The 16,028-nt window shown below is 58.3% G+C and overlaps 3 protein-coding genes and 1 long non-coding RNA gene across 4 annotated transcripts; 3 read left to right on the forward strand and 1 right to left on the reverse strand.

Moving 5' to 3' along the window:
• The first annotated feature begins 392 nt into the window (after nucleotides 1-392).
• LOC137750449 (putative diacylglycerol O-acyltransferase 2-like protein DGAT2L7P) lies at nucleotides 393-2,061 on the forward strand. The gene is given in 7 exon segments (XM_068524793.1): nucleotides 393-407; nucleotides 520-711; nucleotides 814-1,010; nucleotides 1,190-1,336; nucleotides 1,426-1,579; nucleotides 1,581-1,611; nucleotides 1,874-2,061. Coding segments are annotated over 7 exon segments (924 nt in total).
• MOGAT3 (monoacylglycerol O-acyltransferase 3) lies at nucleotides 2,046-5,476 on the forward strand. The gene is given in 8 exon segments (XM_068524017.1): nucleotides 2,046-2,086; nucleotides 2,459-2,697; nucleotides 2,917-3,183; nucleotides 3,478-3,669; nucleotides 3,989-4,066; nucleotides 4,069-4,162; nucleotides 4,739-4,947; nucleotides 5,028-5,476. Coding segments are annotated over 7 exon segments (1,068 nt in total). The 5' UTR covers nucleotides 2,046-2,086; nucleotides 2,459-2,624; the 3' UTR covers nucleotides 5,183-5,476.
• A 56-nt stretch (nucleotides 5,477-5,532) lies between these two features.
• On the reverse strand, nucleotides 5,533-9,782 carry LOC137749777 (uncharacterized). The gene is made up of 3 exons (XR_011070280.1): nucleotides 9,708-9,782; nucleotides 8,086-8,232; nucleotides 5,533-5,707 (listed from the first exon to the last, which is right to left on the reverse strand). It is a non-coding gene; the product is annotated as an uncharacterized lncRNA (long non-coding RNA).
• A 2,615-nt stretch (nucleotides 9,783-12,397) lies between these two features.
• NAT16 (N-acetyltransferase 16 (putative)) lies at nucleotides 12,398-15,937 on the forward strand. Its single transcript, XM_068524794.1, is given in 5 exon segments — nucleotides 12,398-12,481; nucleotides 12,952-13,269; nucleotides 13,910-14,050; nucleotides 14,053-14,391; nucleotides 14,393-15,937. Coding segments are annotated over 5 exon segments (993 nt in total). The 3' UTR covers nucleotides 14,504-15,937.
• The last annotated feature ends 91 nt before the right edge of the window (nucleotides 15,938-16,028 follow it).

The following is a 16,028-nucleotide window of genomic DNA, read 5'->3' on the forward strand; positions in this document are numbered from 1 at the left end:
GGTCCTGCCGGTCACTGCCCTGTGAGCCCAAGTAGTGGTTAACCCTTCCGTGCCAGGGTTCACAATGCTCCAATGTGCAGGTCAGCAGCGGGGGCGGAAGCGAGGGCAGAATCCAGGCCAGGGGTCAGGACCAGTGGGTTGGGTCAAAGAAGGTACGCTTCACAGCCATGGTGGCCCCTGGGTGACTCCCCTCTGCATCCTCCTCCAGCCACCTCTTCCGGGGCCTCCAAGTGTTTGCCGTCCTGCAATGGGTCTTCCCCTTTTGGGGGCTCACTGAGTCCCTGAAGACCTGAGGAACCCTGCGCCTGGCACTCTGCTTCCCCATTCCAGCACGGGAGGGAGGGAGGCAGGGCAGGGGTTTGTGGGGTGGGGTCCTTCAATGAGGGAGAAAGATGCAGATAGGACAGGTGGGCCTGAAGCCATGGAACAGGGAAGGGGGCAAACAGGGGACCTGGGACTCGAACCTCCGGATCCTGAGTCCCCACAACCCCCCATGCACCACTACCACCTCCCGCCCAGGTGTGCCTGGCTGCCTTGCTCCTTGTATTCCTGGGCCGGGCCTGGATCCTAGTGGTCCTCGACCTGGTCTGGCTCCATGGAAATAGAAACACACCTGGGGCAGGAGGCCACTGCTCTGCCTGCGTCCGCAACCGGGCCATTCGCAGACATATCCGTGACTACCTCCCCATCTCGGCGAGGCACTCGGGAACGGTGCGCTGGCTGGGAGCAGGGCTTCAGAATGGACTCTCGGGACCTTCACCCCCGAAGTCCAATGTCAGCTCCCCAGTAGGGTGTGCACCCTCTGTCCCCCAGCTGGTTAAAACCGCAGATCTGGATCCCTCCTGGAACTACCTCTTTGGCTTCCACCCTCACCGGGTCCTGGTCAGCGGGGCCTGCAGCAACTTCTGCACAGAGGCCACTGGCTTCTCCCACCTCTTCCCTCACCTCCAGCCCCACCTGCTCACGCTGCCCTGTTGGTTCCAGCTCCCTGTCTTCCAGGACTACATCATGTGTGCTGGTGAGGAGAGCGCTGGGTCTCAGGAGCCCCAGTCCCTGCTGTCACCTCCTACCTGCCCTCCTCTCGAATGCGGGCACTTGATCCCACCTCTACTTACTTCCCCAGAGCCCTGCGCCCTCTTTTCTGGAAGAATCAGGAGTCAGGTCCCCCCGCCTCCGCCCTCTCTCGCAGGATCAGTGTCCTGGGACAAGACCAGCGCCTCCTATCTCTTGTCCCGGCCCCGGGGGGCCTCCTGGGAGTGGGAGGGCCCCTGGAGGCGTGGGAGGCAAAGCCCGGAGCGCTGAGCTTTCGAATTCGGAATCAGAAGAGATTTGTCAAGTTGGCGCCGGAAGAGGGCAGCGCTGCCGGGGAGGAGCGCAGCGCGCCCCGGGCGGGGTCCGGAGTCAGTTGCTCCCCTGCTCCCCCAGGACCTCCCTGGTGCCAGTCTTCTCTTTCGGGGAGAACTAGCTCATCCAGCAGTTTCCGAACCCGCCGGGCTCATGGGTGCGAAGGACACAGGAAGCGCTGCAGCCACTGCTGAGAGTGGCCCTGCCGCTGTTCCACGGCCCCCGGGGGCCTCCTCCTGCCCTTCCGCACGCCCATCCACACCGTCGGCGAGCCCCGGCCTCTACCCGCTCCGCTATCCGGCCCGCCCGCCTGCTCCTCCCGGGCTGAAGGCCCCTGCACCCTCCCCGCGCCGGGAGGTGAAGGCCCCCCCGGTTGGGGCCTGACATCCTGGACTCCGGCCACGCCCCCAGGCTGCCTCTGGCAACCGCGCCAGCCCTGAACTCTGTCCCAGTTAATCGCGGCGAGCGAGAAGGTGACCTGCGGGTGGCTGCTAGCGACCACCCCTCTGGCCTCCTGTTCCGCCCACAGTGGGGGCCCCGATCCCGGCGCAGCGAACCCCGCGGCCCAGCCGGGCGCGGGTGGACGCGCAGCACGAGGTCTACTTGGAGCGGCTCGAGCAGCTGTTGAAAGAGCACAAGGCGCGCTCTGGCGTCCCCGCCGACGGGCACCTCCCCCCACCTAGACGCGCCGCCGGCCCCCACCGGTGCCCTCGGTGACTGTGGGTGGGCACTGAAATTAAAGGTGGGTACAGACCTGCGGTGTGTGTGTGTTTGTACTTGGCGGGGGAAGTCCGCGCGCCTGGCCGGGCCTCGGAGGGGACCAGACACTCCCGGAGACCCGCAGACACACCCGGGGCGCGCGTCCAGGATCTGCCGGCCGCACTCGAGATCAAAGAGTCTCGGCTGGGACCCAGTCGGTAGGCTCTGCGGCTTCTTCTGCGACCGCTCCCCACAACGATTCCTAATGCACGCGGGGGTGGACCTCCATCGCACGGCCCCTACCCCGCCTCCCAGCCCCGCCCAGCGGCCAGCCCAGACCTACCGTCTGGAGTTCAAAGATCAGTGTGTGAAGACCTGTGGCGCTCCGGATCCCAAGGTCTCCCCATCCACACAGCCCTCTACAAGCAACCCCGGGAGGCCCCAGGGGCGTGGCCACTCAGACGAGAAAGGCTTCCCCGGCTCGTACCGAAATCTTCACCGTTTGTCCTCCGAGTCCTGGAGCCCTGCTGGCAGAAGGGGAGCGAGTGGGAGTCTCCACAGCCCCGCCGCCCTCGCGCAGTATGAAAACCCTGAAGAAGCAGCGGCTAGAAGTACTCAGCGCCTACTGCTACCTGCTCACTTTCCTCTTCACGGGTGAGTGGTGCCCGGGGTCCACTGGGGAAGGAGGCAAGGGGGAGGGTGGGGGGAGAAAGGCTGGAGCCCCACCTGCCAGGATGTCCGAGGGCCAAGGGAGGGGGGAGGGGCCAGAGGTCCAGCTGGGAGATGGCCAGTGATCTCATTGGTGAGGGTGGAGGGGAAGAGCCACTGGAGTTTCAAAAGCTAGTTCATTTTTCTTTCTCATCTTTCCCCCAGGGCCCTTCTGTTCCCTTCTCCTGCTCTTCCTCCTCTTCACGTCGCTCCGGTATTTCTCTGTTCTCTACTTGGTACGGTTCTTCCTGGACCGGGACACACACCCCGCCCCCCAGGTGAGGACTAAACAAGTAGTGAGAGGTGATAAATGGTGCCTCCAGGAATTCTCCCACCCTTATCTGTCTGCCCAAGGCGGAAGGCGTTCTGAGTGGATGAGGAACTGGACTGTTTGGAAGCACCTAAGGGATTATTTTCCCATTAAGGCAACAGGTGACCCTACAAGGAGATGCTCTGCTTCCTCCCTTTCCCTCTATGAACCCCACCTACTCACCCCTCCCTATGCTGGAGTCTGAGCCCCCCAGCTGCCTAAGTTCAGGCAATGGGGGAGGGGTGGGATGGTGTACCAGAGGGGGCCCCTTGTGCCCTTGACCCCATCGTAGGACCTTGAACTCTAACCCTAAGTTAAGTCTGTTGGTGTGGAGGGAATTCTGTTCAGCTGGTATCCTCCTGTCTATGCTTTCTTCCCCTCATCCTGCCCACTGCCCCCAAAACTGGTGAAAACAGTAGAGCTGCCCCCTGACCGGAGCTACCTGCTGGTCGCTCACCCACATGGGATCATGGCCATGGGAATCCTCTGTAACTTCTCCACTGAGAGCTCCGGCTTCTCCCAGCAGTTCCCCAGGCTCCAGCCCTTGACGGCCATGCTGAATGGCCTCTTCCATATCCCAGCCTACCGAGACTACCTTCTGTCCTTTGGTGAGTCTTGAGCTGAGGGGAGGAGGCAGCCACCCCCCACCCACCCCCCCCACAGTGGCCCCCACCCACCATTCAGCCCAGGGACCTGGCTTGAACATTGGCCAGGCTCACAGTGGGCGTCAGTGAATGGCTTTGGAGCAAGCGTCCTGCATCCTTGCCGGGAGAGGTGCTGTAGGGCACACTGACATGGGCACAGGGGTAGGGGAGCTTGGAAGGAAAGGGATGGGGGGCTCACCCTTCCTAGGCTAAAGGGTGGGGTAAGGGACTAGGGAGCCAAGGACGGGGTAGTGACTGTTCCCACACCTCCTCGTGCCTGCAGGAGGATGTTCCGTGAACCGCCAGAGCCTGGATTTTATTCTTTCACAGCCTCAGGTCGGGCAGGCTGTGGTCGTCCTGGTTAGGGGGCCCACGAGTCCCTGTATGCCATCCGAGGGGAGCACTGCCTCACTGTCCAGAATCGGAAAGGCTTTGTCCGCCTGGCACTGAGGCACGGGTGAGTGGGTGCCCAGGGGCGCTGCCTTGAATGCTCAGAAGTCACAGTGTGTCTGGGGGTCTACACCCTCTGTCCCTATACACCCGCACCCCTGTAGGTGGGCCTGTGTATCCCCAGAGCTTACACTGTGACCACACCTAGAGGGCGCTCTTGCCCCTTGAGTGTTTCCTCTGTGCCAAGCACAGGTGCCAGTTCCCCAGGCTTCCTCCCAGGCGGAGAGAGACAGGATCACAGTGCAAGTCACAGGACCCCGGGGCTCAGATGCCCTTGGTTCAAATTCTTTTATGACACCCTCTCAAAGGCAAGTCCTTGCACGCTTCCTTACTTGTGAAATAGGGTTAATACCTACCTGGCCACCATGTTGCAGTTGTAGACTGTATGAGAAGATGTATATAGGAAGGCCCAATACACAGTCTTTCCTCAAGAAATGTAAATCCCTCTTTCAGATCTCTTTTGTAGCCACTGTCATTTGCTTCAAATGGCCTGGGGAAGTGGAATCATGCGAGGGAGGAATTTGGGGCACTCCTTGAGACACTGATCTGACCACCCGTCTTCTCTCTTGCCGCCCCTTCCCAGTGCTTCTCTGGTGCCCATGTAATCCTTTGGGGAGAATGATATCTTCAGAGTTAAGGCTTTTGCCCCAGACTCGTGGCAGCATCTGTGCTAGAAGATGCTGGGCTTCAAGAAGCTCCTGGGCTTTTCTCCTTGCCTCTTCTGGGGCTGTGGTCTCTTCTCAGCCAACTCCTGGGGCCTGGTGCCCTTCTCCAGGCCCATGACCACTGCGGGTGAGTGCCCATCTCCAGGGAAGGAGGCTGCCATCAGCTTCATGAGCAGCGCCTCACCCGTGTCTCCCCTCTCCCCTCAGTGGGCTGCCCCGTCCCAGTGTCCCAGTGTCTCTGGCCCACCTAGGAGCAGGTTGACCACTCTCACATGCTCTACATGAAGGCTCTGGAGCAACTGTTTGATGAGAACAAGGAAAGCTGCGGTGTCCCAGCTTCCACTCGCCCCACCTTCATCTAGCCCCAGCCTTAGCCCTCCCCCCGCACCCACCAGCCCCCCCAGCCCCTGATCCCAGTGCCCTGAGACCCCCACCTACTGCCATGCTACTGCGCCAATAAAAGGTAGTTCTCTCGCACCACTACTTCGTAGAATCGGACGCCTGCCATCGGATTCTCAGCTCCACGAGCAACTGACCGTGGCCTTATCCAAGTCACTTAAGCTTTTCAAACCTCAGTTTCCTCCTTATAACACGGGGCTACGTACTTCAGAGTTGCAGGGTTTCTAATTTTTATTGAAATACAACACAGAGAAGTGCACAGATCACAAGGGCACGGCTTGATTTTTCTTCCGCTGAACATACACGGGGTTGTCCTGGGAAGTGAATGAGATGTACTCAGGCTCGTGGGACAGCTGCACTGGCGTCCTTGGGTGTGGATTGAGGAGAACTGTCAGCCATCATCTTCCCACCCATCTCTACCCTTGGATTTCTCTGCTGGGTGGGTGCCCACTCACCCAGGATGGAGCCAGGAGGAAACATCTGGAAGCCTTTTCAGAGAAAGAAGAGAGGGGTCAGCACTGGGATGGGCTGGGCTGGGGACGAGCCTTTTGAATGGGTAGAGGAGTCGACCCAGCAGGCTGGAGGAGGTTAGGGTCGGTTAGAGAATAATTACAGCTGTTTCGGAAGCTCCAGCCCCAGACGGTGAGAATCCCACTGGGTCAGACTTCAGCCCTGCGCCCGGGGCTATCCCCACTCACCCGCCACCCATGTAGACCCTAATGTGGGCTCTTCTACAGACCTATTTCTGGTCATTCTTCCAGAGCTCCAGCCCCAGTGGGTCCTCCCCTACTGCTAGTCTCTGCAGCCCTGAAAAGCCAACCCATCTGTAGACAAAACATAGCATCTGCGTATCCAAGGAGCTTAGTATCCTGCACTGCCCGCTGCCACCAGACGTTATCATTCCCCGGTAACATGCTAGGGATGCCAGAATCACCTTCACCTCCTGTCTTCTTCTAAGTGCTTCTTAGCTTCTTCTCTTACTCCAGGCTCCCATCCCTCCCGTGGACTTCCTCTGGGACCACTCCTCAGAGAGCAGGGGTCTTGCCTCTCATCTCCCATCTAACACTTTCTCACGCTGGCAAGATGCTCTCCCTAAAACACTGTTTTCATCATGTCATTCCTCCTATTCAATGGGACTGGATCCTCATTGTCAGAAGGTGTGAACTCCTCAGCAGAGCATTTGAGGCACCCCACAAACAGAGCCCTACCCTGTAGACACACAGGGTACCAGACACACAAAAGTACTGTCTGCTTTTGCCTGGGGGCTGCATCCACCGAGACGTGGTCTTTGTGCAAATTAGACAAAGAATGTTCCAGGTTGGGCGGTGACAAACATTTGCTATGGGATCTTCTCTTCGGGGAAGTGCAGGTGCCACGTGCCCAGAGAGAAGATGGATCACTAAACTGCCTAAAGGATCTATTGTATTTTCAAGAGCTCTGGACTCCACAGTACAGAGCCGTCAAGGTTCCCAGTCCCATTTCTCCTGCCGTGTATCTGGATAATAACCCCCAACACTGTGTGGTTTCTCCTCCTATCTGGAAGCGTCTAACTTGCAAATATATGAATATATGCCTTAGGAGCACAGCTAATTGCCTCCTGGCAGGCCTTCTTCCTTCCCTGCCATTGTCCATGTGGCCACCAGAGGGCAACCTCTACTCACAAGGCAAATCTGTCACTCTCCTGTTTAAAGCCCTCCCCTGGCTGGCCAGCCCCCGCCTACAGGATGGGTGCAACCCAGAATTGCTTGTTCTTGCAAAGCAGGCTGTTTCTCAGCTCTGGGCTTTGCTCAGGCTTCCCCTTGTGCAGGAGGGACCCTGCCCTTCTTTGTCATCTGGAGGGGATTTTTTTTTTCTTGCCTCACCCGTGGCATGAATTCCCAGACCAGGGATCGAACCAGCTCCCCCGCCCCGGGAATTGGAAATGCGGAGTTTTAACCACTGGACCGCCAGGAAAGTCCCCAGAGGGGAATTTCTAAGACGCAGTTGGGGTCTCACTTCCCTTGACCAGCCAACGTGCCAGGCTGGTCCAGGGCATCCTCTCCTCTGCATCCACGTAGTGCTTCCTGAAGATCTAGCACGATCCTCTGTGTCGCTTTAAAACATCAATTTATCCAAAAAGTTGGCCATCTTCAACATTAATAAGGACAATAACAGCATTGGATTGCACCACATTAAGCCTGTTTAAAATCAATGAGTTCATAACGGTCTGAAAGTAATAATCGATCACCACTGAAGGATGCTGAGGAACCACCACATTATTTGAATAGTTAACAAATAAAGGGAAAAATGTAAGCATTTATCTGGTCTTTCCTTCAACAAACTATCTCTAAGGGTAATCATAGTAGAAGAGAACAAGTTTCCTTTTATAGGCATATTCCAGCTAGGGGGGAAAAAAACCAGAATGACAGATTAAGAATATCACCGTTTTGTAACCCCTAATAAATGATTGGATTTAGGTCGAACATCAATATTTGATAAAATTTCAGTAAGACAACCGTATTTGAGCCTTTGATGGAAGAATGCAACACCACCTATAGCTTGGACATGAAAGAACTGGAACTTTGGGAAACTTTCAATTCTGATTGGTTGAGGAAACTAGAGGTGGGTGAATGTTGGACCAATCCAAGCGTTTCTGGTGGCAGAGGGGAGTCTTCTGGTGAAAGGGAAGGAATTAGAGTGTGATCGCATCTCCTTTCGGCCACTAGTGACTTTTTGCTCCAACACCTTTAACTTTTGGAGGTCCTTTCCCACACTGGAATGTATTCCACCTTGACTGCAGCTTTGTGAAATGCACAGTGTGTTGGCAGTTTCAAAAAATCAGAAATGGGGGGAAGTCTTATTTTTAAAAAAAGGTTGAGTGACTTACTTATTGGCCTGTTGGCCTTGAAGCCAAGAGATGACTCTGATCCCTTTAACTCTTGGGGTGGCTTTGTGTGTGGAAGTCCAGGAACACGATCCTCCATCTTCTCACATTAGCACAGCCAATGGGATTACCAGGTTATGGAGTGATTACCTTGGAAAGTATAAAACTGGGATGAAGTAGGTGAGAGGTCAACTTCAGTGGGAACTTTGGGAAACTTTTCATCATGTCATTCCTCCTATTCACTGGGACTGGATCCTCATTGTCAGAATGTGTGAACTCCTCAGCACAGCATTTGAGGCACCCCACAAACAGAGCCCTACCCAGACACACAAAAGTACTGTCTGCTTTTGCCTGGGGGCTGGGGGGGCGTATGGGAGCTGGGCAGGAACGAGAGTGGAGACAAGGGGGTGGTGTCCCATCCTCCGCAGCACTTTACAGGTTTTAAAGGACATTCACATCCATCCCTTTCCTGGTTCCTTGCAGGTAGAACTGCAGGTGTTTTAATTTCACTTTATGCGGTGGGGAGGCCCCAGGAGTTAAGAGCCCGGGTCACCAGCTTGTTCAGAGTCAACAGCAGCGCTGCAGCCACTCCGGTTCCGGGTCTGCACTGCGCTCTCCCTCCCACCCTTCGTCCACCCACCGGGTTAGCACGGGTGCCCAGCCGTGTGCACAGAGGTCTGTGTTCTTGTACTCGGGTGTCCCCAGGTGTACACTGAAGCCTTTCTCTCTGCGTGCTGCCCCGCGGGGGCCTTGCTGCCTGACGGCGGCTGAGATGCCCGCGGCTGAGATGCCCGCGGCTCAGTGGAGCTGAGCCTGCCATTGCGGAGGGCGGGGAGGGGGGCGTGAGGCTGCTCGGCGACCCCCGGGGAGTGGTGGCCCGTCTGACCCGTCTTGGCCTCGCTCTGCTCCTTTCAGCTCTTGGCTTCTGCCACTTGGTGTCTCTACCCTTCCTGATCTTCATGGGTTTCCAATTTCCTCTATCAGTTTCTCCGACCAGGTCCCCAGGGTGTCCGGCTCCGCGTCCCCTTTCCCGCCGCTGTTACTTGTCTAGCAGCCGGAGGTCGGAGAATGGGGCTGACGTTGCGGGGAGTAGGAGCGTGGCCCCCGGAGAAGGGGGACTGGGCGTGGGGGGTATTCCCGGACCCAACATAGAGATGCTGCGGGCATGGGGCCATAACTAAGCCAGCAATCAGGCCCCTCCACCGACCCTCGAGACGCCTCCCCACCCTCAGTCCCGCCCCCCACCGGGACAAGGGGCGGATTCTCGTCTGCAAGGCTAGAGGCCACCCAGCAGCGCCCACCTCACCGCCCAGGGGCAACTCCGCTTTCCCAGGCGCCCCGCCACCCCACCGCCTGCCCCCGGGCGCAACCGAGTCCGCTCCAGATCCGCGCCATGTTTCCTCTGCATCACTGGGGTTTCCTCCCCTCGGCCGAGCCCGAGCAGAGCAGCGGCCGCGCGTACCGCCCGAATCCCGAAGCTCTGGGCGCCCGAGCCCGCGTGCAGGACTGAGCAGACCCGGCCTTCGCATCGGAACTCCGAGTCGGGACCGGACGGCGGCGGCCGGGTCCCCGCGCGTCATCGGAATTTGACCCTCGGAGCTCCGAGGTGACCCCGCTCTAGGTACCGTTCGCTGTCTGCGCGGCCGGCCCCGATCGGCTTCTCGGCACCCGGTCCCTGGCCCTGGCTTGAGAGAGGTAGGGGGGCAGCCAGGCCTGGGGGCGGGGGGCTGGCGTGCTCCTCCCCCGCGGAATGGGGTCAGCAGAAGGCCACGCCCCTCAGGGGGAAGAGAGCCTCTGCGCCTCCTACCGCCCAACCCATCCCGGTCCCGCGTCCCAGATAACTTGAGACCCGACTTCGCCCAGGTGTTCGGAGGCGCTTTCCCTCCGCCTCCCATCATCATTTGGCTCCCACCTGTCCCCAGAGTCTGGTGCCCAGGGGGACCCCTGCCTAGTAGACAGCTTCCTTCGGGATCTCCCTCCCGCCTGCTTCCCCAAAAGACCGGGGACCACCCTCCAGTACAGCCGCCCCTTCTCCATGATTGTGGCCCTCTGAGGCACCCCCTCTCCCCAGTTCGTTGGCCCATCTTCCTCATCCCCTGCCCCTGCCTCACTTCATCTTGCCTCCCCTGCCTCTGCTCTCAAGTCTCTGTTCTCTTCCAGCCTCTGCTGATTTTCTCCTGCCCGTGACCCCTTTCCCCACCACACACCGCGGGGAGAAGGGGGTGTGTCAAGCTGCTTTCTATTTCTGGTCTCCTTGGGGAGGGGGCGCGTGCTAGGACTTGTTTGGCATCTGCTGTGCCCTGAGTCACGAGGTGTCATGTCTGTGACTCGGTATCCGTGCCTCTCCCCCACCCCCCATCATCTCCAGGTTGCCTTGGTCTCCTTTCTGCCTCGGCTCCAGTCCTTTTCGCTCTCTTCTTTGGGCGCTTTGTGTAGCTGCGGTCTCTTTGACTCCGCCCCTCCTCTCTCTGCTTCCTCTGTTCCGTGTTCCAGCTCAGAGAAGCTGCGACCTCAGGGCCATCAATATTTCAGGTGTGTTTGGTGGGAGAGAGATGGGGTGGGGGGTGGGCTCCCGGCATGCCCAGCGATGACTCCAATCATCCTCTCGCCAGAGTGGATCATTCATATTTATGAGATTGAGAGAAAGGATACAAGGATGATAAGGAAATGCTGCCCGCTTTCCTGGAGCCTGGTCCAGGGGGTGCTTGGACTACATCTCCCATAGTGCCCAGGGGCACAGGGCTGCCTCTGTCTCTGTCTAGACACCTAATGGGAGTTAGAATTCAAGGAGCCACGTTGGAGGGTGGGAAGGGATCAGAGTGTGGAGTAAGGGTTGTGGGGCCAGCTGGCTGCTTTCGCTTGGCCTGTTACCCCTGACCTGCTTTGTTCCCAGCTCCCACCTCCTCCAGGGTTGAAGGACCTTGGAACATTTACATCTCCCCCAAAGGGAATAGGAGTAGAGTGCCGGGGAAGAAAAGATGCAGGGTGAATTAGCAAGTTCCCCGTTCTTTCCTGTGACCCTGGGAATCCCCTCCCCTTACACACATCTTTATCTGAGATGCAGACACACTCTTTGGCAGTAGTCTCCCCATCTTGAAAGTAAGAGGGAAACTGGAGCCTAATGTTTGCACCTAGTTGGCTGTGTTCCGGTCTACAAGTTGCTCACATTCTGCCCCCTTATGGGGTCAGTGGGGAATTGCTGGAATATCCCTGAAGCACCAGCTTGTATGTTCCAGGGACCCATGAACAGCTGATGAGGTTGTCTGGAGATCCAGATGGGAGCCACAAGCTAACCTGCTCCTTCTCCGGACTCATCATCCCCAGCGCCTGGTGCAAGGAATCTGATTGAGCTCACTGTTGGCATAGAAATTATTGACGGTGGGGAGAGGGCAGTGGGGGTTCCTCCCGCAATCTCATCTCTGCTTCTGAGTCAGCTTAACCCTTAGCACTTGGAAACTTTGACTCCTGCCAAGGACCCAGTCATGCCTATCCTTGCTCTTCAGGCTGGGGTCGGAGATCTCCCCACTGGCCTGAGATCCAGGAAATTTTAACTTTTAGCGCGGCTTTGTCCAAGCTGACTCACCTTAGGCAAGATCTTAACCATCTTGGGCCTTGATTGATTTCCTCTTTGTGAAAGGAATGGGTTGAACCTGATGGTCCCTAGTGGCCATAGCAGGGGCTCTAAGATCCTCTGAGCCTGTGCTTCTCCCTGCCCTCTGATGATACTGGCCTGAGCTGTCTTACCTCACCCCAGCTTACCTGGGAGAGCCTTAAGCCTAAGAATTAGACGGAAAAGAAAGAGGGAGATGGAGCCCTTGTTTTGAAGCTTGTTTGTATTGGAACCACACTGTGCTTACATAAGCCATGTTTGTGATATGGAAGCTAAAATTATCCCTAACCCACCCCTTGGTGCCCCTGCTGGTCCCATCTCCTAAACCTAGGTCATGTTCTTATTAAAAAAAAAAAAAAAAAAGTCTAATCATCCCAAAATCACCCTCCTCAAAGTAGCTGGTATGCGTGTCCCCTGGGATGTTGGTTACTGAGGCTTATGTAGGTTATGTGAGTGGACAATTCTAATTGGCTGAAAGAGAGAAGAGGGGATTTGATTGGTTGATTTGGTTGGTCTGGAGGAGAGACATCTGGAAATGAGGAGTCATCCGGACTTGGGGACGGGCCTTTCTCTTTCGTCCTGTCTCTGGGCAGGGGAAAAAGAAGAGCTGGATGCCAAAGGGGTACCACATCCACAAGCCATTGACCCAAAAAGGAAACTCTGAGGAATGGGAAGAGCAGGGGTAGCCTGAGTGGGAGATGAAGCATGGATTACAGGAAGAAATTTCCCAAAAAGAAGAAAAGGAGAGAGAGAGAAGGGCGTGTGGATCCAGGGGCCCAGCCAGTGAGGGTGCGTGGCGGATGTGTAGAACTCGGAATAGCGGAGGAACCTGACAGCTTCGGTAATTTAGGATTCCTTTGACGAGTTTCTGGGGGAAGGAGCACAGAAAGTAGGGGAGCAGACAAGAGGGGGTAGTCTGGGGGTGGGAGCAGCTAGAAAGGGGTCTGGACCCCTGAGTAGACTGAACTCTCGCACCAAGAGGACCTGAATGCAGGAGCAGCTAAGAGATGGGCTCCGGGGCGGAGCTAAGAGGAAGCTGGGAGTAGCAGGCTCCTGGGAGTGGAGCCAAAGAAAGGGGGCGTGGCGATTGGGCAAGGACCTGATGCTCAGGGGTCTGGAGTATCTCAAGAGGTGGAAGAGACGCCCGCGAATGATCTTTCCGCGGGCTCTTGAATCCAAGACCCACGTGCTGAGGAGAGCTCCCTGGGCAGGCCCCGGGTCTGGCCCAGCGCCCGGGGTGGTGACGACGGAGTGCTCAGCGTGTGGGAAGAGGCGAGCCCTTTGAACGGAGAGCCCTGGCAGGGGCGAAGGCGGGGCGGGGGCGGGGGCCCCCTAACGGCCTCGGTCCGCTGATCGCCCTGGGGTCGGTGCACGTGATCGACGCCCGGGAGACGGCGCTGGTGGAGGGGCTGCGCGCGGCGCCCTGGGAGTGCGGCAAGGGCGCGGCTGGGATGCTGCAGCGCTTCTGCTCGCAGCTGGTCAAGCGAAGGCACCCGGGGATCAAGGTGGCACGACTCACCCGGGACGACCAGCTGGCGTCCCGGGAGCTGAAGAAATACCACCTAATCACCAAGCAGGTGAGAAGGACAAGGGAGCTCGGATGGGCGGGCCTGTCCCCGAGGGGCCTCCGGGCGTTGTCACCCCACATGCAGCCAGTCACCGGCTTTTCCTTTGCTGCCGACTCGGCCGAGTGGGGGCGCCCATGAGCCCTGCCCTGGGACTCCCAGTCCTTACCCAGGCCCTTTTGCCCAGGGAAAGTCAAACAGCTCCCGACTTTCAATCTTTAAACCCTCCATCCTTACTCCAGGAGGCTGGAGCCCAGGCGTCCGGACTTCGTGTCCCTGCCTCCCCTACATCGATCCCGCCTCTCTTCAGGGACCCAAACATCCTAATCTGAGCCTTTGTCCTTCCCCTCTGCCTCCCCCATCCTACCGACTGATAAGCTTCCCTCGCTTCCACTCTTGGGGCACACATCCCCGTGTCTCTGACTACTCCACATTGATCTCCACTCTCCTTGGGGATCCAGGTTTTCGGAGGCCTTGCCCCTGGTTCCTGCATGCTCTCACATACCCAACTCCACCCGGCCCCGCACGGTCGGCCCTCCCGAGGGGCCCAGGTGGGAGCCCGTGGGTGTGAATGTGGGAGTGACGATGCCAAGAGGCGCCGGACTCGCAGCCCTCCCGCCGCCCGCCCCGCGCTCACTCGTGCCCCCCGCAGGGCATCTTTTTGGTCCAGTTCAACGTGTCGGCCCTGCTGGAGGGGCTGGGCGCGCGGCTGGCGGCTCTGCGGGCCTCCGGCACCTTCTCGCCGCTGCCCACGGAGGCCGTGTCGGAGGCTGGCGGCGACGTGGCACGCCTCCCCTGCTGTCGCCCTCTGTGCAGCGCGACGTGCTTCCGGGCGGGACCATCATCCAGGACTGGCAGCCCTACCGGCCGAGCGAGAGTAACTTGAGCCTGCTGGCGGCCAAGGGCCTGGAGTGGCGCGTGGAGAGCCGCGCGCGCCCGCGCGTGCTCACGCTGTGCACGCGCCCCTTCCCCATCCCACCTGGCGGCAACGGCACGTGGCGCTACCTCAACATCTACGCCTTCGGCAGCGACGGCGCGCAGGTTCAGAGCCAGCTTCTGTGGCATCTGCAGCGCCAGGCCCCGCGTCTCGTCGGCCTCAACGTCATGTGCCAGCTCTTCCTGGCGCCCCAGCTGCGGTTACATCTGGTTGATTTCTGCCAGGCTGGCTGATTTCTGCCAGGCTGGCTTGGGGCTCGAGCTGGTCAAGGGTTATACCCAACAATACCTGCTGGAGGCCGACATCTAAGGCCTCTCCAGTCGGAGGGGAGAGAAGATGCACTTTAGACCCACCTCCTTCCTCGGATCCCCCCAAAGCCCCGCCCCTGCTGTTTTCAAGCTCCGCCCCCTCCCCCTGCCCTCGGTCATCGGCTCTGCCTCCTACACTCACCCGCTGTCCATCCTTCCCTTCCCTTTTCCCCTTACATCTGTCTGCCATCTTGACTCTAGCGCCCCCAAACGCAGTTGCCCACACCCTGATCTGAACCGCCGGGTTTGGGGGAGCCACTCGCGCTTCTGTTGTCCACCCATTCCCTTTCCCCGCCAAAGAATGGGTTCCTTCACAGCTTCAGAGCCTTTCCCTGTCCGTGCCCCAGCCTGGGAGTGTACTCTGCCCTTTGTGGCTTCTCCCTTCTGCCCCCTCGTGGATGGGAGCTGGCAGAAGTGTGTGCAACGCCCAGTACCCGGCCAGGAGCACAGTTGCCCAATACGTATTACTCTTCTTCCACCCCATCTTTCTCAGGCCCCCAGAGCTTACCCTCTGCTTCTCTCCTCACCGCCCTCTCAGTCTCCTGTGCCTGGACCTCTCTCAGTTCTCCGTTGTCCATTTGTCTGCCCCTCCATTCCCCTTCCCCATGATCTCTTCATCCCCCGCCCTGTGTGTAGTATGGAGAAGGACCCTGTAAAGGAAATAGATTTATAATGCCCCACCCCCACTTGGCCCCTGCTTACGCTCTGGTGATGCACCTTTCTGAGGCTGCCTCCTCTGACTGGGGTTTCCTCCAACTTTGCACAATGGTGCTATTTTGCAGGCTCCCTTCCCTATGCCCCCAACCAGGGGCCCGAAGCAGGCCCGTGAACCAGAGGGTTCTGGGTGGAGAGCCTGGTGTAGTGGAGGGCAGGTCCCTCAGCCTGGTGCGAGGCTGTCTCCTGCTTCTACCCGGGCTGCCTTCTAGCGCGACTGGAACCCCCTCCTCCAGATATTTCTGGACACCCCTCCCATCCTCTTGTTCCTTTATGCTTTTTCTGGACTTTGACGGTCTTCTATTTAAATGCAAGTAGTAACAGCTGCATTTGCACAGCGATGTCTCCTACACGGGATCCTCACATCTCCCGCAGAGGGAGGACACAGGCTCAGAAAGACTCAAGTGCCTTCCAAGTGGCTCACAATAGCTGGGAGTCTGGCAGAGACTAGAAACCAGGTGTCCCCAGCCCAGAGCATACCTCAGAACCTCACTGTAGCTGGACCTTCTTGTTGGACAATGGACAGCGAGCACAGGGTTCGCTGGGGATGGAATCAAAGACATGGACAGAGGAGGGCGCCAGGAGGTGGAAGAAGGTGGACAAAGAAGACAGCCGTTGCTCCCCTCTTTCCCCCCGTTCCGGCTGTGCTGCTGTGCCTTGCTTGGCTGCCTCCTGCACCTGACCAAGCTGCCCTCCTCCCTGTCACTTCAGCCATGGCTGTATTTCAATAAAACGGGCCCTTGGCCCACCTTCTGTGTCTGTTTCACTTCTTCTCGGTGGGGAGGGATGAGCTGCATTGTCCTCTCCCCCTT

The sequence above is a fragment of the Eschrichtius robustus genome, chromosome 16 (assembly GCF_028021215.1).
Source record: "Eschrichtius robustus isolate mEscRob2 chromosome 16, mEscRob2.pri, whole genome shotgun sequence".
In the NCBI taxonomy this organism is placed as follows: domain Eukaryota; kingdom Metazoa; phylum Chordata; class Mammalia; order Artiodactyla; family Eschrichtiidae; genus Eschrichtius; species Eschrichtius robustus.